The sequence below is a fragment of the Pelmatolapia mariae genome, linkage group LG10_11 (genome assembly GCF_036321145.2).
Source record: "Pelmatolapia mariae isolate MD_Pm_ZW linkage group LG10_11, Pm_UMD_F_2, whole genome shotgun sequence".
Taxonomy (NCBI): domain Eukaryota; kingdom Metazoa; phylum Chordata; class Actinopteri; order Cichliformes; family Cichlidae; genus Pelmatolapia; species Pelmatolapia mariae.
The window spans coordinates 55,620,839-55,645,544 of record NC_086236.1 but is presented as its reverse complement, the minus strand read 5'-3'; the positions used below and the strand labels follow the sequence as shown (position 1 = coordinate 55,645,544).

Sequence of the window (24,706 nt, the reverse complement as noted above, 5' to 3'; positions counted from 1 at the left end):
TGTCATGCCGTCGATGATGAACTAATTCCTGCATGTGTTTCGAGTTAGTCCAGAGGACAGAGGATTTAAACTGAGGAGACACAAGAAACTTAACTGTGGCTTTTATGTGTCTGTGTGTCTGTAGTCTGGCTTTTTTCAGATTTAAGAATCTCGCGCGCTATCAACACACACAACTTTGATAATCTGCCTTTGAGAACCCAGAAAGAGATCTAGTTAACGCCGGCTTTACTCTCTATTACTGGTCACTTTAAAAAATAATGTGACTTTTTATGTACAGATGGATTTTATTTCTCTGTATTCTTCCTCCCTGTCATCTTTCTTTAACAGCCCCTGCCCTAACATCCATTCTTTCTGTCATGTTTTTGATCAGTTCTCCCTGTTTTTTGTGTGTTTTTTTACATGCTCCTGCCCTCACCAGCTGTCTGTTGGCTTGAGGTTTTCAGTCCAAAGGCTAGAAGATGCTGGACCAAAAATCAGCTTTGAACTACAGATCCACAGGTGACACACCCACCAGCAGTCATGCTCATACCCCCCCAACCATCGTCACTGTTTCTGTCTCTTTCATACACGCACAAAGAGCCGTTTGTGTTTCATCTGATCCATGTAAATACGTTTCGTGTCTGTCCCGATCATGTTGCTGTCTGTGGTTTGATGAAACTAACCGCAGACGCAGAAAAATACAGATGGCCCCGAGGAGCTCCAGACAGGAGACAAGCTCTACACAAGATGCCCACTGTGTGCTTAATAGCGTTATTTTCAATATCTCACATCGCTAGATGCAGATGGTTGACTTTTGCAATCCCCCTGCTAGGGGAATTCTTGTCAGAGTCATCTGAACCTGAAAATCCGGCTTTATTATGAGTTCATCTTGAGTTTTGGTTCTATTTGCACTGTATCAAAGCCTCATTGGAAATAATAAAATCAGTTTGTTCTTTTTATAGTTCTTTTATTTTAACTGTATGAATGTCTCCACAGCTCCAACAAAGATAACTCCGACAGCAACCTGGTCAGTTTGAATCTGTCTGTCACCGCCCAAGCTCAGCTTGATTTACGTGGGTGAGTCAACCATTGCTTAAGTCTCTGAGACATGGTCGCCGAATGCTTTGTTGCCTTGAAACAAAGCATTATCCTAATTATCCTAAAGATAATTTGTTAATATGACAATCTTGTTTCAGGCTAAACTTCTTTATTTTTATTGTAGGATATTATTAAAATGCTTGAATTTGTGCCCCCTGTTCATCTGCAGATAGAAACAAAGAGCATAAAAACACATCTCTAGTCATAAATCGAAGCTAATCACGTGCACATGGAAAACCTTGGAGCCGCTGGCATGTTCATGGATTCCCGTATGCCTGCTGATGCACACAAGCGCACACACCACACACACACACACACACACACACACACACACACTTCAAAGCTTGGAGCCTTACTTGTTGTTGTTTGGGTGTGGTCAGCCGTACACACAAACACAGCAGGACCTGGTATAAGCAAGACGAGCGCATGCTCCTATGTTTGCACTGTAAAAATGTCCCTCCTCAGATGAACATTTAAAATTTAGCAATTCACATTTTAATTCTCTGTTATTAGTGGGGGTGGTGTTTGCTTCAGTCTGATGCGATGTCTACTTTAATCCTGGAATTAAGTAAGATATTTTTAATTAAGCTCATCATGGAGAGCTGCTGTTTGCTAAACTGGCTCAGTTATGTCCACTTAGCTACAAACATTATGCCCACAGTGGGGAATGTAAACATTTTTGCCCACTTAGCTTAGACTACCATGAAATTATCAGAATGTCATCATCAAGAGGCAATTATAGCCTACAGTACTGACATTTCCACACCAGAAAAATCTTCAAACATTTTACTATTTTATATATACATATACATATATATATATAAAACTGCACTAACAATGCCACTTCATTAGGTACATCTTGCTGGTACCGGGTTGGTTCCTCTTTTGCTTCCAAAGCTGCTCTAATTCTTTATGGCATAGATTCAACAAAGTGCTGGAAACATCCCTCAGAGGTTTTCGTCCATATTAACTCGATAGGATCACATAGTTGCTGCAGATTTGTTAGCTGCACATCCGTGATGGGAATCTCCCGTTCCACCAAATCCCAGAGGTGCTCTGTTGGATTGAGACTTGGTGACTGTGTCGGCCATTTGAGTACAGTGAGCTCATTGTCATCTTCAAGAAACCATTTGACATGATTTGAGCTTTATGACGGTGTGTTATCCCGCTGGAAGCAGCCATCAGAAGATGGGTACATTGTGATCATAAAAGACATGCTCAGCAACAATAGATAGGCTGTGTTTACTCAGTACTACAGGGCCAAAAGTGTGCCAAGAAAACATCCTCCACACTATTACACCACCACCACCAGTAGCCCAAACCACAACAATTCAGGATGGATCTAAATTTTCAAATTGTTTACAACGAATTCTGACTCCACCATCTGAGTGTTGCAGCAGAAATCGAAACTCATAAGACCAGACAACACTTTTCCAGTCTTCTTTTATCCAATTTTGGTGAGTCTACGCGAATTGTAGACAGGAGTGGGACCTGGTGTGGTCTTGTGGTTCAAGGTTCATGTGCATTCAAAGATGCTCTTGGGCAAAGCTTGGTTGCCACAAGTGGTTATTTGAGTTACTGTTGCCTTCCTATCAGCTTCAAGGAGTCTGGCTGTTTTCTGACCTTTGACATCAGCAAAGCTCACTGGATGTTTTCTCATTTTGGACCTTTCTCTGTAACCTTAGAGACGGTTGTGTGGGAAAATCTGGCACCAACAAACATGCCACATTCAAAGTTGCGTAAATCACCTTTCTGCCCCCTCCTGATCCTCAGTTTCAGTTTAACCGAATCGACTTGGCTATGTCTGCATGTCTAAATGTGCTGAATTACAGCACATGTGGGGTTGCCTGATTAGATATTTGTGCTAACAAGCTGTTCAACAAGTGAACCTAATGAAGTAGCCAGTGAGTGTATGTTAAAACTAAGGTAGTTAGTATTGGTGCTGCACTGGATAATCAGGCAGCATTGTCAGGGATATTTAAATGGTCTGTTCTTGTCATATTTAGAAATAAGAAAAATACAAATTTAGAAAGTTCCTGTTGCCTTTAAACACAATATTTCTATTAAAAACTGAAAAGTATTAAATCAGGATTTATATGTGCAAATGCACTTAGAAAAAGTCCAAACCTATCGATGTGTATATGCATTATTATCACCACGCTGTTTCTCTTCTCTCTTCTCTCCAGGGTGTCTCATCCCTCTCAGGTGGTGCTGCCATTCCCAAACTGGGAACCGAAAGAGAAGCCCATTAAAGAGGATGATGTTGGACCACAAGTCACACACATCTATGAGGTAAATTCCCTCCCTTACACTGAAACACAGCTGGGCAGTCTAATCAGCTGTGATGAAATGAACAGGATGAATTTGTAGATGAAGAGATTGAGAAATGGAAAGGTGAGCTATTTTGTGTTTATCGTGCTGTTCAGAAAGTCTCATCTTGGATGAAAAGAGCAGAAAATAGGTGTGGAAACTTGTGTTTTAGGCCACATCAAAGGGTAGGGGCTCTGCAAGATGAAGGAAACGGTAACATACACACAGACACACACAGTAAAACCAGTAGCTCTATAAAGAATTAAACTCTGGCTGATCGAAGGTCTCCAGCTGAAGAGCAATTACTGCTGCGAAGGCAGGAAAAAGCAAGACAGCGGGAACCAGGAGCAACTAGGAAACAAGGCGAGCAGGGAGGATGGATGCAAACATTCTTAACTGGGGTCATAGTGTAATAAATAATAATTATTAAGAGGAAAAACAAGGTCAAACAGAGACAAACGGATAGTGGGGGGGGGGGTGGCAGACAGGCCGGCGACACTTAACAATAGGGGCATGTGCATACGTGCATCTGTCTCCTATACATGTGATTTCTTTTTATTTTAAATGGATGGCAGCTTCATTGAACCGGAGCGCTGCGGTGTCTGGTCTGTCCCGCAGCTGATAATGATTTTCATTTGCCGTACTTTTCCCAGTGGGCAGCTGCTTCTAGTTAGAGAGGACAGAGGTTTTTTTTTTCTTTTCCTCTTGCAGAATTCCTGCCCTGCAGCAACAGGATCATGTCCTGTTTGGATGACTTGCTTCAGTGTTAATGACCGTGTGTATATGTGAGGACATATATATATATATATGTGTGTGTGTGTGTGTGAGAGAGAGAGAGCAATAGACAAAGAAAGGGGCAAGTACAAAAGAGGGTTTATTGAATTGATGGTTCATTTAAGCTCATAATTCAGTCATCCTAAATTAGATGTGGAATGATGAAGCTGGTGATGGTGTAGGTTTTACTTGTCTTATATTTCAATCCCAAGAGACTCAAGGCTGCATTAGTATTATCTTCATTATTATGAAAACACAGGTGGCCCGTTTCATCATCCCACAGTTATGATAACCTGATTAGAGCTTTGGCCGCTTGAGACCAAGGCCGGAGAATACTGACAAGTCTCGCTGTTTTTTCTGCCGCCTCGCTCACACCCGCAGCTCCATAACTCCGGTCCCAGCAGCATCGGGGAGGCTGAGCTTCATGTTGGCTGGCCGTCTCGCTTCCGTGATGAGAACCTGCTGTATGCCATGGAGATTAAAACTGACGGACCAGTGAGCTGCCGGACAAACACCAGCCTTAACCCGCATGGTCTACAGGTAACATGAAATATACAGTGCGCAATACACAGAGCACAACACACGTATGCAGCCAAAAAAACAATCTCAAGAATGACATGTGGGTGTTTTGCTTTTAATAAGAATGAGTATGTTTGCACATTGTGCATTTCTAACTGATTATTTACAGCACCTACTCATACAAACTGGCTTAGGTACATTTTTTTATTTATACCATTAGTTATATCTTTTTTTATCCCTTAATGGCACCATTTATGCCCGCTCACTCCAAATTATTCTTGTGTTCTTTGTGTGTTTTTTTTCCCCAATAGGCTCCATACAAGTAAGATGGATTGTTATGTTTACAAGCAGAAATGAGAGCTGGAATCATTTCCAGTATCTATGATATCACGCGTAGGATAATTGGAAAAGAAAACATGGAGTTATTTGAAAATGTGAATGTGTAATCATCTATGAAAACAGCAGCATGTGTCAGGTCCTCTGAGGAGACTGATTACAGTAGTTACTTCTTTCACCTGACTGCGAAGTGTTATGCCAAGATCGCACAAGCAAAGAGATTCACATAATGTTCTCCAAATTCCTTCTATGTAATTGGCGTCTCACCATCAGTGTTACTTACAGTCGGTAAATCAGTTAGCCATGCATCTGTGGCTTGTTTTCTGAGTGCCATCTCTGGGGCAGAGATGCTAATCACTGAGCTGCAGGAAGATAAAGGCATACCTGTTGTTGCTATCCTTTGCTTTCTTAGCTGATGTAAGAGTCATAGTAGTTTCATGTCCTGCACAACTGGTCCAGTTTTTAAAATGTTTAAATGTAATTATACAGTGAAGACAAACACCTAGAGGAGAAACCATTCTGGCTCTTTATCTGTAATCTCAGAGTTGTGACTTCAAGAGTCTCAGGTTGTTCGCTCGTGTCTGCTTTTCGCTGTTCTCAGCTTCATGGTATGACCAGGAAATTAAATCGTTTTCAACCCTTCAATCGACTAAAGATCAGCGATGAGATTTCTTAACATTTTGCTTTTTTTATTCCTCAGCTGGAGGTTTTGTGTAATATTATTATGTCCTAAAAAAAGGCCGCAGTGAAACAACGAGTTTTGATAAAGTGTCTGGACTGACAGAATACACTAACACATGTTAGAGTACGATTAAATTAGCACTATAAACTGTAAGCACTGAAACAGACAGGGCGAGTTAATTTACAAGGTACCTTTCATACAAGAAGGCAGACAATTTTATTTATATAGCGCCAAATCACAACAACAGTTGCCTCAAGGCATTTTATATTGTAAGGCAAAGACCCTACAATAATACAGACAAAACAGAGAAAATCCTAACAATCATATGGCACCCCGTGAGTAAGTGCTTTGGTGACTGTGGGAAGAAAAAAATCCCTTTTAACAGGAAGAAACCTCCAGCAGAACCAGGCTCAGGAAGGGGCAGCCATCTGCCGCGACCAGTTGGAGAATCATATATCAAATTTTCTTTTCTTTCAAATGTAAAATGATCATTTTTACTTGCTTGAACAATAAGTATTGATAACATTTTCCCGTTTGTTTCAGATCTCCACTCTCCAGGACACACCAGAATTACTGGGCTTCCTGAGGAACACCAGCAGTCCTCCTCACCGCCACAAACGATCTATCAGCGCCGCTCAGGATTACAACAATAAAACCTTGGTGAGCCAACTATAAAGTCTCTAAAGAAAACAAACTAAGCCTAAATGTTCATTAGCCATTCACAGGTGTTTGATATACTTCTTCTCCCTCCATCAACCCTCTGCTTATGCAGAACTGCACTAATGTCTCCTGTCTGAAGATAATGTGTGTGGTCGGCCGGTTGGATCGCGGGCAGAGTGCTGTGGTAAAGATCCGATCACGACTCTGGGCGCACACTTTCCTGCAGGTCAGTGGATTTTTTGTGTTAACTTTTTGTTTTACTTTAATCGCTCAACTCACTCAGCAGGAAGGTCTGATATGTAACACGCCACCTTTAAAATAATAACTTTTTTTATCTTAAAGCGGCGTAATGACCCCTACATTCTCAACTCTACCGTGTCCTTTGCGGTCACATCGATGCCTTATCGCATCCAACCCGCCACACTGCCTCAGCACAGAACCGCGGTATGATAAAAAGCAATAAAAATGAGTCTTTATGCCAAGCTTCGAGAAATAAGGAAAAATTTATAGACAGTTTTTTTTTCCCCTGCAGATGGGGACTCTGGTGTTATGGGGGACTCCTGATGTATCATTCGCTGTTCCACTCTGGGTCATCATCTTGGCCATATTGCTGGGGCTGCTGGTCCTGGCCATCCTGACATTAGCCATGTGGAAGGTACATACATCATCCACTATCCTCAGAACTCCTTGTGGTAGTTTAATTTTTAAAAACTCTACTAACTGGCTAATGTGATTCCCTCAGTGTGGTTTCTTTGACCGGGCGCGGCCACCTGCTGATGATGACATCTCCGACCAGGAGAAACTGACGTCTGATCAAACAGGTGATGCATAAGAAGTGACAGCTGCTGGTTGTAAGACAGTGGTTTGGGAGGGATGCGCACCTTCTGAATGACTTAAATCAGATCTGGGATCTGTATTAGTCGGGACCTACATTCCTTGGCTGGAGGTCTCTCTGTGAATCAACCGGACTGAAAGGATAAACTGAAAACTGCAGCTCCACACAGACTAGGACCAAAGCAGACAGAGTGGGACCAGCACTCTTAACAAGCTCAATCACACACACATGTCTTTTGTTTATAGATTGCGATGAAGCACCAGAACTGAAGACAGACTGGACTTTGTTACCAAAACAATGCTTTAAATGCGTCTGTTACTGCACATTTTTGTGTGAGTAACAGAGAAAGAGACTTTAGATCTATGCACAAGTGCTGTTGTGAGTGTGTGTATGTGTAAGTCGGTGTGTGTGCAGGTACTGTACATACGTGTCTAATAGGTGTCACTTGTGCCATTCAGTTATTGATGTCTATCACCACCAGATTTAATTTATCCAAGTTCACACCCACACACACATAAGATGCAGCCACATGCATAAACAGAAAAGGCACAAAGTTGAAGTGTATATTTATGAATGTATGTGCAATAATTTGAGAGTTGTGTGATACTTAAGCTTGTTTACACTGGCATTATTTTATTAGAGCTTAACGTTTCCATTGTTTGTGTGCATACTGTAAGTGATTAATTGTGATATTATTGTTGCTGAATGGAGCGTTTCTTTAGACTGATTTAAGCCAACACATAACAATCAAAAAGAGAGGAACAAAGTGATACCAGTAAGAACAAAATAACTTATTATTTTCTTATAGTGAGTATAGAATTTATCTTCGAGGAACAGGCCGCATATTCCTGATAATTAAAGTTTTGTCTGTCATGTTGGATGTTTAAAAAAAAAATAGCGGTTGACAAGACTTCAAAAACTTGCTGCAAAGCCACAGTCCGTATCAGAAACGCAACGCAGTCCGAGACAGAGATGGTGTACATTACTGCGTGCACTGTGTATTACTTAACAGTACGTTTAATGTTTGTTAATTATCTGTATCCTGCACAGACATGCAGAACAAAGCAGTGAGAACATCAGCATTTCCCTGAACTAAAAACTAAAAGTTAACGTGTACGTTTGAGCTGTTTCCGATTTTTGTATCGCCTGGGAAGTTTTATTAGAATAAAGTGTTGCTTGATTACTGATTGATTGCTGAACTTCACATTGCCGTGTCTGCTTACAAGTTAAAGAAATAGTAAATGTATTTTCTGCAAAGTGCACAGAAAACCAGTAAAGAACTTTTGTACACGATAGACTCTGTGTACAATAGCTTTGTGCCTTGTCAAAGGAGCAAGGTTAATGAGTTCTTTTTCCAATATGACAGCCTCTGCAGTTCTTTACAAGGTTTTAAAGAAGTTTTGCACCCAAGGATAATAAATAAATTGGGTATTTCAATCCTCTGTGTTTAAGTCTACTGTCTCCAAATCAGAGGAAGGACTCTTGCTCCCCCAGGTGGTGGAGTGTAGTAGTGTCTGTGCAAAGAAACTATGTTATCTAAGGAAACACAGTGCCATCTCGTGCCGTGCATTTGCCATACACTTTCTGCATAGAGGATAATGATGGCATGTAAAGGGCTTTATAGTTCATCCATCCATTTTTTAATACTCCATTTATCCAGTTCAACAGGGCGCATACAGACAATTGTTCTCACTCACGTTAACACCTACGATCAGTTTAGAATCGCTAATTAACCAAATGCATGCAAGTCTTTGGTCTGTGGGAGGAAGCCAGAGTACCTTAAGACAGCCCACAAAAGTGCGGGGAGAACATGCAAGCAACTCCCCCTTTATAGTTCATTTACAGTTATTTACAACCAGTGTTGGGGAGTAACGGAATACATGTACCGCCGTTACGTATTTAGAATACAAAATATGAGTAACTGTATTCCGTTACAGTTACCGTTTAAAAAGGTGGTATTCAGAATACAGTTACTTTGTTGAAATAAATGGATTACACGGCGGTACTTTCCTGTTTCATATTGTCGCGGGTCAGGACTGTTTGGGTTTGTTTGACAGCTACGCTCTGTTGTTCCAGGCGGCAGCCGTACGGTTGCCATGGTTACTGGGTGACGCTCTCTCTCTCTGCGTGTTTCCTGGGTGAGAGAGCGCTTTTTTGTTGTTGTTGTTGTTGTGCTAAGCTAAAAGGCAGAATGCTACAGGCATGGCCCTAAAGAATGTAGCCTCATGGGCAGTGTAGTCCGTGCTGCAGCGAGAATGGACTACCATACACGTTATGTGTCTGTGATCGAGGGAGAGAAAGGAAAAGTCCGAGCTGTCACGGAGCAAAAACGGGAGCTGGAAGCATGTAAATATAATAATAACCACTGCAGCCAAGAAGAGTGCCTGACGAGCCCAGTTGTAAGTAAGCTATTAAGACTCAACTGTACACTGTGTTCGTGTTTTCCTCCGGAAAAAATAAGTTCGGTTGGAGCAGCCTTTCAACGCCTCTCTCTGTCTCTAGCAAAGTTGACCCAGACAACAAAGTAAAGCTATTTTTCAGCTACGAGCCCGACAGGGAACCCACCGTATTAGCCAGAGGTCCCTTTACTACGGTTCGGAGCCGCGGACCTTCAGTAACAGTAATAAATCACAGCAATAGTACATTCACGTAGTTGTAAACAGCATGATAATATATTAAGTAATCCAAAGTATTCAGAATACGTTACTCTCATTGAGTAACGTAACGGAATACGTTACAGAATACATTTTGGGGCATGTATTCAGTATTCTGTAATGGAATACATTTTAAAAGTAACCTTCCCAACACTGTTTACAACACTCTGTGTCAGAGGTGTCCAACATAAGGTCCAGAGGCCTGCAGGGCGACTTTGGTAAAAGTGGAGGAAGGCATAAATTTTGGATATTTAAATGTTTTTTCATAGATTTTGCATCGTCCCTTCTGAAGACCTCACCTATGGCCTCTCATACTACACCAAGTAAATAAGTAATAAATAAACAATTAAATTATAGAAAGTTCCTGTTTTGTTCCTTTATGTAATATAGAAATGTGTGTTTTTACAGTGGCTTTAAAAAATAAATTTCTGTCATTTTTATGTTTATTTCTTACAGTTTAAGGCCAAAAAGCCGTACTGAGAGACTTCTTTCATTTACTACAGCAGCATTTCTTTATCACGTAGAAAGATAAAGATTTAAGTGGGTGTGGCTAAGAATGTAAAATTAGTTTGACGTGCAGACACTCTGTGTACAGTTTATTTCTCCAAAGCTGATTTCTTCATTGAAGTTTCTTACCTTGAAGAGGAAAACATCTGTTGAGAGTAGTGTTTTCAGCTCTGGCATGTCCTTGGAGTTTCTCCATTAAGGAGCAGCAACTTCAAATTTAATATACTACAAGTTCTCGGTTTTCAGGACACTAAGATGTTCCTGATAAAATATCCTGCAAGAGGTAAATCTGCTCATTTAATATGAATGTGTGCATGTTCTCAATATGAACTGAGACTTAATGGGCAGCCACACTAAACCCACACTATTTAGTGTTTTATGAGAAAGAAACGAAAGGGGATTTTATTATTTAGCAAAGATTTCGGCAATCACAATCTTCAAAGAGCTTCTCTTCAGCGCTGTGACTGCTATTCAGAATACGAAAGATCGTTGTCAGAAATATCAAAGCAGGAGAGTGGAAGCGAAGGCATTATCGGATATCTCTCGAGTGGAAACATTTATCATATTCTCACAGATGGTAAGCCTCATTTGAACATGAAAACACAGCTGACGGACCCTTTCCTTCTACCTCTGTCACTCACAAACACAAAAACACCCGCTCCCCACCTTCACCCTTACAATACGGTAAGCAAGGACATCTTGTGGAAAGGAAACATGAAAAGACACGTGCTGCATTTATTCTTTATCATCTCTTTATTTCTTTGAATATATTTGATCAAATGTAAAATCAAACATTTGGAGTAAAGATTTAACAGTTTTCTGACTAGCAAATATCAACACCATCAAAATAAAGGAACATTATTGATACTTACTACATAATGTACGCATATAGGACATACTCTATCTTAGCTAAGGTTTATCCAAACAGACCCAAATTACAAAATATTTTTTTATTTTTTTTTAGTCTTTGACTCCCGTTATTTCCTGGGTTTTTGAGCTGGTGCAAAAAGAAAATATCTTAGGTGAAGCGGTATCTTGTATCCTTGTCAAATAAATGATGAAGTATTTATAGAAATAAAATGTCACTTTAAAGGTCTGTACATGGGGATCAGTGTTTTTCCTCTCCACTGGCAACAAGGTCATACCAACGTTAGAATGGAAGACTTTGGCTATTTACAAATCGCTGAGATGTTGTACAGGTAGCGTACAATTCCTCCCAGACATGCTGTACATTACTTGTGTTTATCAGTTACGCTTTCACCCCTCCCCACGCACACACACACACGCACACACACACCCATATGTCAAAGTGCAATTCCATAGATCACCACAATGCAGCACCTATATGCCATATTCAACATTGTACAGAACAGCTGTGAAAATTACATATTCTAAGGGGCCCATCTTTAGAATATAAATTAGAGCAAAAGGGGTTGGATCTATATTATTACTAAACCTTTCCAACAGTGTGATATAGACCTACTTCACAGCAGCCATTCTGGCATGAATTAGCTGGAAAACACAGGAGTTATTATTGACATTAATGAACCATCTGTTCTGTTTAGGTGCAGCGTTATAATTCATGTGATTTCTGCATTTACGTATCATTTTGTGTCATAATGGCTGCTGTGGGGGGAAACCAAAGGTCTTAAACTTGCAGTAAAGCGCTTACACGTGTGGTTACAAGTGCAGACCAACCTTTCAAGTACAAACTCTGCCCCCGTTAGTGTGATGATGTCCACCTTTATTTACCTTTATTAATACACACCATTTAATTCACAGCACGCACAGCTGAGTAGAGGACTGACTACCAACAATAACTGCGTGACTCTGCAGGGCTTTTGAAGTTAAGACTGGTAACATGTTTCTCTTATTGTCAACAAAAACACATGAAAAAAACATGAAGATCCATAATCAAAGGAAATCATGACTAACATTCAAAAGTGGTTGAAAATGCTGTCATTATAATGACCTTGAGTACTGTGGTTTTAGTTAGGTCCACAGATACTCACCGAAGATAGCACCTAAATCTACAGCTGGAAATACACCATATGGACAAAAGTATTGGGGCACACCTCTTAATGTTTCAGGTGCTTTCAGTCCCATTGTCACAGGCGTATAACATTTTGCACTTAGTCATGTGTGCCTTGACAAACACTTGTAAAGGAACTGGTCATTCTAGAGAGCTCACTGACGTTGAGAGAGTGAAATGTCTTCCCTCCCAGATACTACACGATCAGCTATAAGTGGTTATATTACAAAGCGGGAAGTGCTGAGGCGTATAGTGTGTAAAAGTCACAAACGCTCTGCTGACTCAGTAACTGCAGAGCTCCAAACCTCCTCTGGCATTAACATCAGCACAAATACTGTGGGCTGGGAGCTTCATAGCATGGGTTTCCATGGCCGAGCAGCTCCTGTAGGTCCAATGTGCAGTGGTCTGGTACTTTTGTCCATATGGTTCAGTTCCTAATTTATGTCCAATGAAATATAAACTATGATTTAGCTTTAACACCAACTACTCAGTAGGAATGAGTATAGTTTGATGCCACAGACAGGGGGCAGCGAAGAGATTTGTTGACAATAAGAAAAAGTAAAAAAAAAAAAAAAAAAAAAAAAACTTTTTCCCTTTAAACATTAACTTGACATTTCAAATATTTTTTCCTGTGTCATGGAGTCATTACAGTTGAAAAATAATTTGCTTTAGGAAAATACAAACATGGGCCAGGCTAGGAAAAAGAAATGGATCAAACAGGAGCTCTGCTTTGTAACAGTGAGTAGGATATAAGACCACGTAGCTTTGGAGAACAGTCACTGGGCAGTGTTTAGCCTGAGCAGTCAAACACAAACAGAACAGTCTGGTTACTTGGGTTTACAATAAACACCTTTTAGGAGTTCAATGGCTATTATGAGAAACTGCAGTCCATATTCACACATACTGTAACGTTGCAGTGTGCAAATCAAACTACGTCTGAGGAGGCCCTAATTATGAAGAGGTATAGCACATTCATTGACATTTGATCAATACCAGAAGTGACAAAAACGATAGGACCACTTGGTTTTGGTGCATTAATGGAATGATTGAAGAAGGAGGTGCCGTGGCACATACAGTACATAGGCTACATAAGGGTTAAATACACACTGTACACTTTCTAGATTACAATGCACTGTACATGATCAACACTAGCTGGCTAGTTAACTCTGCATTTCTCTCTTTCTTTCTCTGAATAGTAGCTCTATAAATCATCAAAAATAAAGTTTGCCCAATGTGTGTTTACATTCCCTGCTCCGCTATATAATGCTTTTTCTCTCTCTCTCTCAGTGATAAACCTTTAGGACGTGATGCGATGAAAAACAGTCAGTTATTCTCATAATATCTAATAGTAGCTGAGTAGGAGGGACACCGCCACCACACTCCATTCGGACGCTTCATCAAAGTGCTGCTGTCAAAACACACATGTACACATGACTGTGGACATACACAACACTGTTTCAGGCCTACACGTACACACACTCACACACATAGTATACACTGGCTGCTCACACGCACACAGACATATATTGTTCCTGAGTATGAATTGTAGGATATTTCTTTAGGAAAGAAATAACATGTCCACTAATCTACTGTCAGAAAGTAAAGTTTGCTGTTTTAATCAGAACAGCAGTGCTCTGAAATACATATATGGGCTTAAGAAAGGCACACTGCCTTTAAGGTTTTTAACAGAAAAACCCAAAGAACCATGTGCTGCTGTGAACTACATACATACTATAGATCTAAGGCCATAGATTCTGTAATGAAAGCAAGCTCACTGCAATAATAAGAGAGCCACAGAGCTGTTCAGCATCGTTCAGTTTAATATTGTGCAGTTGTGGCCTGCAACATACTCTCTACACTCTTACTGGCAGCTGATTTCAGTTAGCTTGTACTCGTCCAGCACCAAACAGCAGACAAGCGTGTCAGCAACTAGCAGAGTGATGCAGAGATTAGCAAGCGCCAGATATACTCTTCAGGATGTGGTTACAAAAAAAGCTAAAAAGTATGATAAAGTGGACTTAAGGTCTTCCTGGCTGTCTGAAAAACACTCCAAATGAACGTTGCTCTGTGTCTTCCGGGTGCCTCATTAGTTAATGCAGTTAGCCAGCTATGTTTTGCATTGCAGTATTAGGGCTCAATCCACACAGGAATTAGCGGAAACTTTATTAGATAGAAATACCTTGAATTATCTCTGTTTGTATGGATCTGAAACACTGTACACAGCAGCCACAGCTAACGACAGATGTAATTTAGTGAAGCACGCAGTCGCTGAAAGGGAGTATGAGACTAAAACTCAAGGTCAAGGTATTGAGGCAAAGTCAACAAAGGAACTTTACCAGAGGAATGCATCTGTGTGCAGCTGCCGTCACCTTATCTTGTGAGTGGCGTGGCAAACGCGAGTCAGTACTGAGGACAGACTGAGTGGTTTACATTCAGGCCTTATCAGTCTTGATTTACAGGTTAACAACTGAGCTCATAGCTTCCAGCAACATGCACGCTTTAATCCTGTGGTCTGTTTAACAGACATGGAAAAAACACACACACAGAGACCAACGCTCAGGCACAAACACTCAGTGACACACACACACATACACAGACAAGGCCACCTGCAGTAGCATATGGATTTGTAACGGCATAAAAAGAAAAATAATCTAAAACTCAGAGTTTATCGTTGTTATGACTGAGCGTTCTCATCAAAACATCAGAAGGTCTCTCTTCGACTCCCTTGCACCACAACAAACCAAATTAACAGTGAATCACAACCAAACCGAAATATATTTACCGACTTTCTAAACACTGACGTCAGGGTCTGTGCTTGCTCTTGTTAAATGGTTAACTGACCTGCATCCACCATGTTTAAAGTCCATCTCCAACGGAGAGCCAGCTTATGATATGTGACACGCAAACCAAATGACTCTCAGATGTGTGCCAGCCATTCGTACTCAACATTCACTCTGCATTCATTTTTGCTTTCAGCATTGATTGCACTGATCTTGTGTGTGATACCACTTATGAAGGTACTCCGCTGTCCTTAATTATATGTATCAGACTTGTATGAAAGAAAAGAAAACATGTAAATACTGCGTAAACTCAGTCTTATATTACAGTAGTCTGGATAGAGAGAAACAAGAAGGAGGTTGGGGGTGGGGACTAAACAACGCATCTCGCAGGTGTTTAAAATTCTCTCAACAGTCTACTCTTTTGTTCAAGCATCTTTCACTCCCTGTACGTGAATGGCCCTCTATGCTGATTTTGACCTCGTGAGGGAGGAAGGAGGGTTTGGGCAGAGTCACGGGAGGCTCGTCCTCAGCTCTCTCAGTCTGGTCTCGCTCCGGTGCTGACCAGCGTCTCTTGCGGACTGCAGGTCTCTCTGCCTCACTGCATTGTTGTTTAGACAGAGTAGACATGTCTGTTTTCACTGATTCCTGTCTTACGTCTCCAGTCCCAGAGACTGCCAGCACAGGTCCAGCTCTGTAGATCCCTTCTGCCTGTCCTGGAAGTATTCCCAATCCTGCTGGTAGGTCTACTCCTGGTCCCGGACCAGTGGCCTGCTGCCTCTCCAGTCTGTCTCCATTGGAAGCCTTCATGAGAAGACCGTTGTTACTGCCTACAGAGTTTGCACTCATACTGTTCCTTAGATTGGGATCCATGTTGTGACAGGAGTCAGAGAGGTGGCCGGGCTTTAGCTTGTTCCCCAAAGCTGAGCTGTCTGTTAGAGAACCATTCCTTATGCCACGGAGGGTCAGCGACACACACACATCCCCCACACAGAGCTTAGCACAGGACAGCTCAAACAACTGTGTGGTCCGGTCAGGGCAGCACGACGACCAGCCCTGGCCAAAGACAAAGAAAGGATACTCCACCAGCACCTCCACACACACCTGGACAGGAGAACAAGCACAACAGAGTCAGTCAGATTTCTGCAAAAGACACACAGAAAACATTTAACCATCTATTCATCCACCTCAATGATCCATCTATATTCTTAACTGCTTATCCAACTTAAAGTTTCAAGGGGACTGGAGTCTATTTTTTCTGTCCTGGGGTGAGAGGTGGGGCACACCTCGGACAGGTCGCTAGTCCACCAACAGGAAAACAAAAACCATCGTAAGCCAAATACATACAGCATATTAATAAAACAGGATATTATTCTGTTGGTGTATTTTTTTGTAGTACCAAAAAGAAAAGTAGAAAAAGCACCAAAAAAATAGTTTAAAGTGGGTGGATTCTATTTTTGCTTCAGTGTCAGGGTCCCTGTACGGTGGATGGTAGCTCACTGTCAAACTGTCACTGCTTACTGGGCCAGCTGGATTGAAGTGAGCCCCAAGAGCAGCAAATAATTTACTTAAGAAAGAGACAAAGGCAAAAGAAATTGCAAAAAAATTGAGTCATAGGGACCTGGATTTGAAATGCTTACCTTACAATTAAAAAAACAATTAAAAAACAACTGAAAAACAAATGCTTGATTGCCTAAGCCAACAGCATTGGTAGATTTACATCGGTAATGAAACATGACAAAGTTGTGTTTAGTGTGTGTTAACGATGCATAAACATCAGCTGTTCACTGTATAATATATTTAACATAAATCCATACTTAATAAACAACTAAAAAGAGTACAGTGATGCCACATCTACTGTATGATTCGCTTGTCTGCTTTATTTTTTTTTCTTTCTCCTCATCCCGCAACCAGTCGAGGCAGATGGCAGACTCCATGAGTCTGGTTCTGCTGGATGGTTCTTCCTATTAAAAGGGAGTTTTTCTTTCCCACTGTACCCAAGTGCTTGCTCACAGATCTAAAGCACCTTTGAGGTGACTATTGTTGTGATTTGGCACATTATAAATAAAACTGAACTGAATTGACTGAAATAAAAAGTGGGGTTTTTTTTAAAGTCTCAAAATCTGAGCAGCAGTGACTTTTTTTAATATAATGTATTTTTTTAAAAATATTTTATATATACATATTCCATTTGAGTATGGATTTCTCTGTCAGATTTTATTTATTTATTTTTTTTAGCTCTGGTGACATTCGTTGACCTTAATACTCTAGAATCAGTCAGGCTGAAGTCCATATGGCTTTTAAAACAACTGTAACATGCCCAGATTCACCCATCTATAAAAGTAATGACTTTTAGCCTTTCAAACATAGTGCTGTGTTGTGTAAAATCTATTTTTAGCATCTGTTCTAAAACAGCGAGCTAGAGGATTGGAAAATAAAGATGTGCAGCAGGAAGAGTGTTTTTAATTTCCTCATTTCTAAATTATGGATGAATTTTGAAACACCTCAGCTTAAAGTACTTTGCTGCTTTAAGCAAAAGTGGATTGTTACAGAAATGCTGTCAACGATTTCATGATTTCATCGTTTGGATGCAATACAGATTTTTGCTGCCAATGTATCTTTTGAGATTTTCACCAGGGGGTGCCAAAGACTAGAGATTGAAAAGACTCCTAAAAAATAAACAATAAAATGAATGTGACATTATTTACCTGGGCTTTGAGCTCTCCTACAGAAAACTGTATAACCACAGCATTAGGACTTTGACCACTGTCAATACGCTCCACGGTGCTGGAGTCAATCTTGAGCTCGCTGCTAATCTCAGCGCTTTGGATGAAGTCCTCTGTCTTGAGGTCCTCCACACGCTTCAGCTCTCCATCGGCCAGCTGGATGATGGAGCCCCGCATGAAGAAAGGAGGAAGCGCCACAGGAGAGGAGGAAGCGGAAACCGAGGGGGAGGCCTGGATGGCAGCAGGGACAGAAGCGGGAACCGGAGTGGGAGTCGGGGAGGGAGTAGCCACCACTGCAGGAATCGGGTTTGAAGGCAGTACTGACAATGCTGGAGCCTGTGCAACTGCGGTGGGTGGTTGATTTCCATCTGGCCCTAGTGCCTCACACTTGGACAGGGCTGTGGCCAGATAGGCATGAGGCATGGCGGTGGATATCTGAGGGGTAGTGGTGGCGGTGAGGGCACTTACAGTACGACTAACCTCCATTTCTGTGCAGTTATTGGAACTGCTGACTGGAATGAGGAGGGATTGGCCACTCGGGATGACCAGGTGCGGAGGCAGTGCTGCGTGGTAGCTGACAGTATGCTGGTTTGCACTTGTTATATAGCCAATGATCGGTGCCTGTGTAGAAGAGTAGAGACTGGCTGGCATCTCGTCAGGGGGTAGAGTGGTCTGGATGACAGTATGTGGAGCAACAGACTTCACCACTTCTGACGAAGAAAAGGAGGCAAAAGACGAAGGTCTGGACACTGGCTTTCCCAAGCAAATCCCTCCTTTCTCAGTCTGGACTAAAGAGATCTTATTTGAGCCAGGTTCGTGTTCAACTCCATGGTTGGGCTGGGCCACAAGCACCAAAGAGGTCTGGAGTCCTGCAGGGTTTTGGCCATAGTCAGCAGGTAGGAGGATATGTCTGGCCTCATAACTCTGCACCTGCTGATGGTTTGCTGGCTGACTAGTGGCTTTTGCCTGTTTGGCTACCTCCACTTCCCCGTTCAGCACAGCCTTAGCGTGCCCTTCTGGTTTCTTTCCAGCTGAACCATCTGCATACTGGACCACAAGCTGGGAAGGAGCAAGGGTAAGCGTCTGGGGGAGGACGGCTGTGTGAGGGTGGAGCTGAAGTTGGGCCGTAGGTGAGGCGACGGCATTTCCGCTGACAGTCAGAGGTGCTCTGCTGTCCAGGTGGATGTACTGGCTGGTGACTTGAGGAGAGCTTGGGAGTGACACGGGGGCCAGTTCGGTGGGGGAGAGACCTATTTGAAACTGCTGCTCCCCTTTGGTGTTGGGCGAGATAAGGGCAGTGGTGTAACCATCCAGCTGGGGACGCTGTCCTACTATGGTCGAGCTGTTTTGCACAGAATTAGCATTTGTTGAAATGATATGAGAGGATATGTATCCTGCATAGGGCCCAGAGCTGATGAACTGAACATTAGGTCCCAGTTGAGCAAACTGGATTGTTCCAGCTTGCTGGGGTAGGGCTGCGGGGTAAACTGCAGGCAGAGAGGCCAAGGGTAGGGCAGATATAGGTGTGGCTGAAGAAGGAATAGAAGTGGAGGGAGAAGAGGAGGAAGCAGAGGAGACGGGACATCTAGGGCTTTCTACTTCCCTGGATTTGCAGCGTTCACTGGCTACACTGGCCAGCCATGCTAGGTTTTCTGTGTGGGGACTATCAGATGCAACTGCAGCAGGTGGTGTTGCTGTTGCTACTACCACTGGCCTCTGCTCCATAGCCAGGATCTCACGCTTTTTAGGAGGAAGGCATCCATTGCTTCGCTCTTGGTTAGATTTCATTGTGCCGCTGCGGTTTTAATATTCCCTGGCACTGCTTCTAGGTCCCTCTGAGGCTACTTTCTCTCTGTCTCACCTCCCCTCAGTGGTTATATGCAGGGCCAGCCTCTCTGGGCTTGGTGACTCTGCCTCTGTTGTTTGTTTTCACTGTTCAGGGTCTCACACCGGAGAAGACGGAGTCACTCCTGCTCACAAAATGAGCCCCAAAGACTTCATGAGGAATCATCTCTGATCGATCCGCCTCTTCCACAATGTCGATGGGAATCTGAAGGCAGAGAGAAGCTAACGTCAGCATTTGTGCTAAACAAATAAACTGAAATTAGAATTAAATCTCATTAGTCTAATGGCACTGCAGAAATATCCCAGTCTGCTCAGGCAGCGATTATTAACCATATTTTCAAAATGCTCTGCAGAGGTGGAAACAAAAAAAAACAAAACCACTACCCCCTTGCTTCCATGTTTGCGAAGCTGCTGCTCCATGTTTTGCCACTAGGTGGTAGCTGGTGTAAGCATTGCAGGTGATTCGTGTCAGTCTATGTGCTTGAACACAACACGTAGTGCAGTCTGTGTAGGCTACACGTCGCTCTGTGAGTAGACTCCAAATACTATCTGCAAGGATCTACAAAGACTCGTCAGTCATAGTTCAACCCTCAGCCTGCCTTTCCACGAGCAGTACAGAGGAAAATACAGTGCAATGCTGTGTGTCATCATTTGCATAATGTGGAAAAGGTTTCTCATGTTTTCACCAGGCAGGAGTTTTCAGAACTGCCGTGTTTTCGTGTCTGTGTGCAGTCTCATGTGCACTGCTATTGGCTGTTATCTTGTTCCAGGGTCTAGTGTAAGAAAGCAAGGCAGAGTGAAGGGATAGCAGCACACAGAGAAACAGCCCCAGAGGACCATATGTTTTTGTCTTTACTTTAAGAGTCTAAGACCTTGGCATCATGGGTACTTTAGAAAATGAAGCAAAAACAATATGCACACAAGATTTCAACAATTTGAAATCTGATTGTATTACATTCTGCAAGAGCCTTGATTTTTTTTTTTTTCATCTATACCCTATTTATAAAGTGTATCAAAGTTCAATGTAATACAGGACGGAAAACAAACAATGAATGAGTTTGGTAACAGTCCGGTTTAGCAAGAGGCAGAGTGAAAGCTGAGTTAAATGAGAAGTGAAACAATGTGTTTATTCACAGGAATAGGGAGGAAAGTTTGATGTATAGGGGGTCGGTTAGTTAGTAGCTAGTGGAAGGTTCAGTTTAGATTCAGGCATCTGTACTCGCAGATATGATATATGTAAAACATGCATATAGAGGGAAATGCAAATTCCATAAATTCAAACAACAATAACATGCAGTATTTTGGCTCATATTTTGTGTTTCTTTTATTTCTTTTACTGAGAGACTGTTTTTTTTTTCCTTCAGGCTTATCTCTGGGTCAATGCACAAGACTCTGAGTTGTTCATTAGCCAGAGGCATGACTGAAATGGACTATATGACACACACATACATCCATCCATTCATTTTCTCTTCCTCCATTCCTTTCATAGAAGCTCCACTATTGGAAAATGCTAAAGTGTATTTTCATCTTACGGCCGAGGTTTACTACAGCAGGCAACCACAGACATGTTACATAAAAACAGAAGGAGGAAAAAAAAGGAATAAAACCCCACAGAAGACGATCTTGGTCCTTTTTTACTCAAACACATCTACCCCTGACACCAGCTTTGGCAAGGTCACTGTCTCGAAAAGCAGCAACAGCCCCTGTGCAATTTATCTAGCCTTGCAGACAAGTAGAGCCACCAGATGTAACAAAGGGGGGGAAAAACAGCAGAGATAAAAACAGAAGCAGAAAAAGAAAGAAGGAGAATGAGGGGGAGGAGAAGGAGAAATGCAATGCAAAACGACAGGATGTGGAAGGAGGCGAGGGAGCGAGGGGAGAGACAAAAGAAGATTAGGAATTGGGAAGAAGGAGGAATAATAGGGAATGAGAAGGAGACAGAGAACGCTGCTTCTCCTGACCCACATTGAGCAGCGCCTGCAGCATCAGAGCGCCATTGCCCCCGCCTCGCTGAGAGATCCCCAATCGGCGACGCAGCCGCCGCTATAGTCTGAGAGACACTGTGCGGCATCGCTCGGTGGCAACAACCCCACCTCAGCAACACCGTGTCAACACCGTAATGACATCACATCTGAAGCACAAGGACCTCCTATCATCACAGCAGCACTGGAAGACAAAGCCAGCATGCTTTGATTCTCAAACGCCACAAAAACACACCATCAGTGTCAACAGACTAAAACAGGAAGCTGTCTCTCCTTTCCTGGACACAGTACTCGCTACACACAGTTACACATACACACACGCGCATACGGCTCAGCAGCCAAAACCTCTCTAGATTTTCCACCATCAGCCTATTATTAGAACACTGACACCAACAAACATAAGGCCTATGCGATACTATGGAGAACAAAGGCGAGCTTTCAAGATGTGAGTGTCACACCGAGCCACGCAGCACGGGATCCCCGAGTCAGTCTCCCGGACCGGGACTGACACCTTTAAGACATGCATGGAGGGATGACAACAGAGAGGGAGAGAGAGAGGGTGGACAGAACTGTCTCTGTTCCACTCATCACACTGATGCTTTTCAGCTCAGACTGAGTGATGGAGCCACCCTTTCCCTTTTTTTCATACTCCCACACACACACACAAAAAGCTACATAAACCACAGAAATAGGTTTGTGCAGCGGTGTGTGTCCGGATGAGGTGATTTCATTCAGCCTCTTCTCTGTGCTGTCTCCAGGTGAGAGGCCCCCCCGAGCAGACTTACATCTCCTCTCTTATGCAGCAGTTGCCAGCTCTTCCAGTCCCCCCGCCTCTTAACTTCCTCCGCCAGAGCTCCGAGTCTTCTCCCAGACCTACTATTTACTCCTTGCATTGATCACAGCTTCATAGCAGCAGCATTACTCTGGAGTCAGATTATGCAGAGAGGCACTGACATTATTTGATGACAATATCTTTTAGATCTAGGCAAATATTTACACAGAAAGCTAGTGCAATGACCCCGGGGTGATGAACCTGTTGTCAAGACTATATATCATGGCTCACCTGCTAGAGCAGACACAGACAGTTAGTGAATACCCTGCACAGCAAATGGCTATATATAGAAAACAAAAACATCATTATCAATCTGAGCTCTGGCATGAAACAGAAGGGGGAGGTATTGTGGAAGACAATGTGTGCCTCGGTTTTATGATTTGCTGCATGCAAATAGGACCTCACTTCACCTACTGCTGCTTCAAGCACAGGGAAAAGAATCAATACAGCGTACTGCTTTTTTCTAATATTCAAAAGAGCCATTTTACTGTCCCCTTCTCTGTACAACAGTGGCGCCTGTGCCTTTAAGAGGCGGACTTGACTGTGTGGCAGACTAAAGCAGACAGTAAGAACAGGCACTGGGGTTCAGGCTGTTTGTCTTCACAATGACTCCAGAGTTCTGCATCACGGCTTGACACACAGCAGACGGGTGCATGCATACATGCGTCCCCTTCTCAGCAAGAACCCCTGCAAACGAGCGTGGTCACTGCTGTTCAGTCCCAGCGGCTGGTTGTGACTGTGGTCAGATCAGTGGGACTGATGCTGTGGCTGTAGCTGTAGCCTCTGGGGGCTTAAGGATGACAGTGAGAGCGCATGAGTGTAGTAGCAGGGCAGAAAATACTACTATGCCACAAATCAAGAAGAAAAGAGAGACCCCCCCTCCTCCTCCTCCCTCCTCCTCCTCTCCTCTGTTTAAAGTACTAAGAATAGCTCACCAGTCTCACCACAGCCACTGCTTGCAGAGCATGTCCGAGGATTCTTCCTGCCTGTCAGCGCGTGTGCGTCTGTGTTAGAGACGTGTTTCCTAGTAGGACTCCTCTTCCCGTTCTCTCCTTTGTGCTGCTCTCCTCTCCTGGAGCCTGTGCTGTAAAGCTGCTCCTGTTCTGCCTCCTTCTCGTTCCCTCTCTCTCTGTCTCTGCCTCTGAATTCCGGTTTTTGGAGGGTATGCTGCCCCTGCAACGAGCTGACGGTAAAGGAAGTTCCCCACTTCTAGAGCTCACACCAAGACCTACGTGCAAGGCTGCTCTAACGTGTGTTATGCAAGGCCACCAGACCGCCAGCTCCCTCTCTGCTTGGTTGCTTCTCTCTCTCTCGCTTTCTCTCTCTCTCACTCAGTGTGTGTTTCTGCCTCTCTCCCTCTCCCTCCCTCCCTCCTCTTTCTTTCTCTCGCAGTACTCCACTGACACAGCTCCTCCCCCAGCCAGCCTCATCAGCCGCATCAGGTATTCATTCAAAAAAACACACTCTACTTGGCTCAGCGCCCAGACTACGCTCACACAGAGAGAGCGAGAGCAGGGAGGGGGAGGGCGCAACAGACGGAGGGCGAGGGAGGGAGAGCTGGAGATTCAGAAAGGGTTTGCACAGGCAGATACTGCATGGATGAGAACAACCGTGGGATATTAATGTTGCAAACATACATGCAGACACACAGAAGCCAGCAGAGGATTGTGGTGCTCAGTACACTAAAGCTTTGTTAATGCTCTGCCTTGCACTTTTTCATTTTCATATGCATTTTTCCTCTTGTAGAGCCAAATCTCCTAATCTGCCCTATGAGCTGGTCTACAGTTTACTTTCTCAGCCTCTATTCAGCTGCAAAATGGCTCAGAGTACACCCACCATAGGTCTCCTCAGGACTCCCCAAAGATATTTCCCTTGGTGCAGGCAGGGAGGGCCAGTTGGCACCGGGGCCCTCCTCAAGGCTTCCTGCATATCCTGTGCAGTTCACAACAGAAAGACAAGGAGGCAACTCAGCACCAGACCAGCCAGCTTCCTGGGCTTCTGCAGGTGAGGCAAGCAGGGGAGGCTCTTAGAGGATGCTGAATGGGGAAAAAAACAGGCTATAGAATACAGCAAATCATTTCTACTGCATCAATAAGCCCAGTATTACACAGACAAAATCACAAAATTATATATATAATGTTATAGTTAGGGCTTGATC

At 43.0% G+C, this 24,706-nt stretch overlaps 2 protein-coding genes across 3 annotated transcripts in view; one reads left to right on the top strand and one right to left on the bottom strand.

Moving 5' to 3' along the window:
* The window catches only part of itga8 (integrin, alpha 8), a 42,577-nt gene extending 33,987 nt beyond the window's left edge, over nt 1-8,590 (top strand). The window contains exons 22-30 of the mRNA XM_063485540.1: nt 419-498; nt 976-1,056; nt 3,264-3,369; nt 4,543-4,701; nt 6,242-6,358; nt 6,471-6,584; nt 6,701-6,802; nt 6,891-7,013; nt 7,101-8,590. Of these exons, the coding sequence (XP_063341610.1) occupies nt 419-498; nt 976-1,056; nt 3,264-3,369; nt 4,543-4,701; nt 6,242-6,358; nt 6,471-6,584; nt 6,701-6,802; nt 6,891-7,013; nt 7,101-7,190 (972 nt within the window). The 3' untranslated portion in view covers nt 7,191-8,590. The remainder of the gene's footprint in view (nt 1-418; nt 499-975; nt 1,057-3,263; nt 3,370-4,542; nt 4,702-6,241; nt 6,359-6,470; nt 6,585-6,700; nt 6,803-6,890; nt 7,014-7,100) is intronic.
* Nucleotides 8,591-12,982: 4,392 nt separating this feature from the next.
* On the bottom strand, nt 12,983-23,821 carry LOC134636883 (ataxin-1-like). 2 transcript variants are annotated; one of them, XM_063487128.1, is made up of 3 exons: nt 23,484-23,821; nt 17,872-19,939; nt 12,983-16,267 (listed from the first exon to the last, which is right to left on the bottom strand). In XM_063487128.1, the coding sequence occupies exons 2-3, from the start codon at nt 19,675-19,677 to the stop codon at nt 15,572-15,574; spliced, it is 2,502 nt and encodes an 833-aa protein (XP_063343198.1). In that variant the 5' UTR covers nt 19,678-19,939; nt 23,484-23,821; the 3' UTR covers nt 12,983-15,571. The 2 variants fall into 2 exon arrangements, with proteins under 2 accessions (XP_063343198.1, XP_063343199.1); XM_063487129.1 differs by having other exon boundaries at nt 23,493-23,821.
* Between the last annotated feature and the right edge of the window lie 885 nt (nt 23,822-24,706).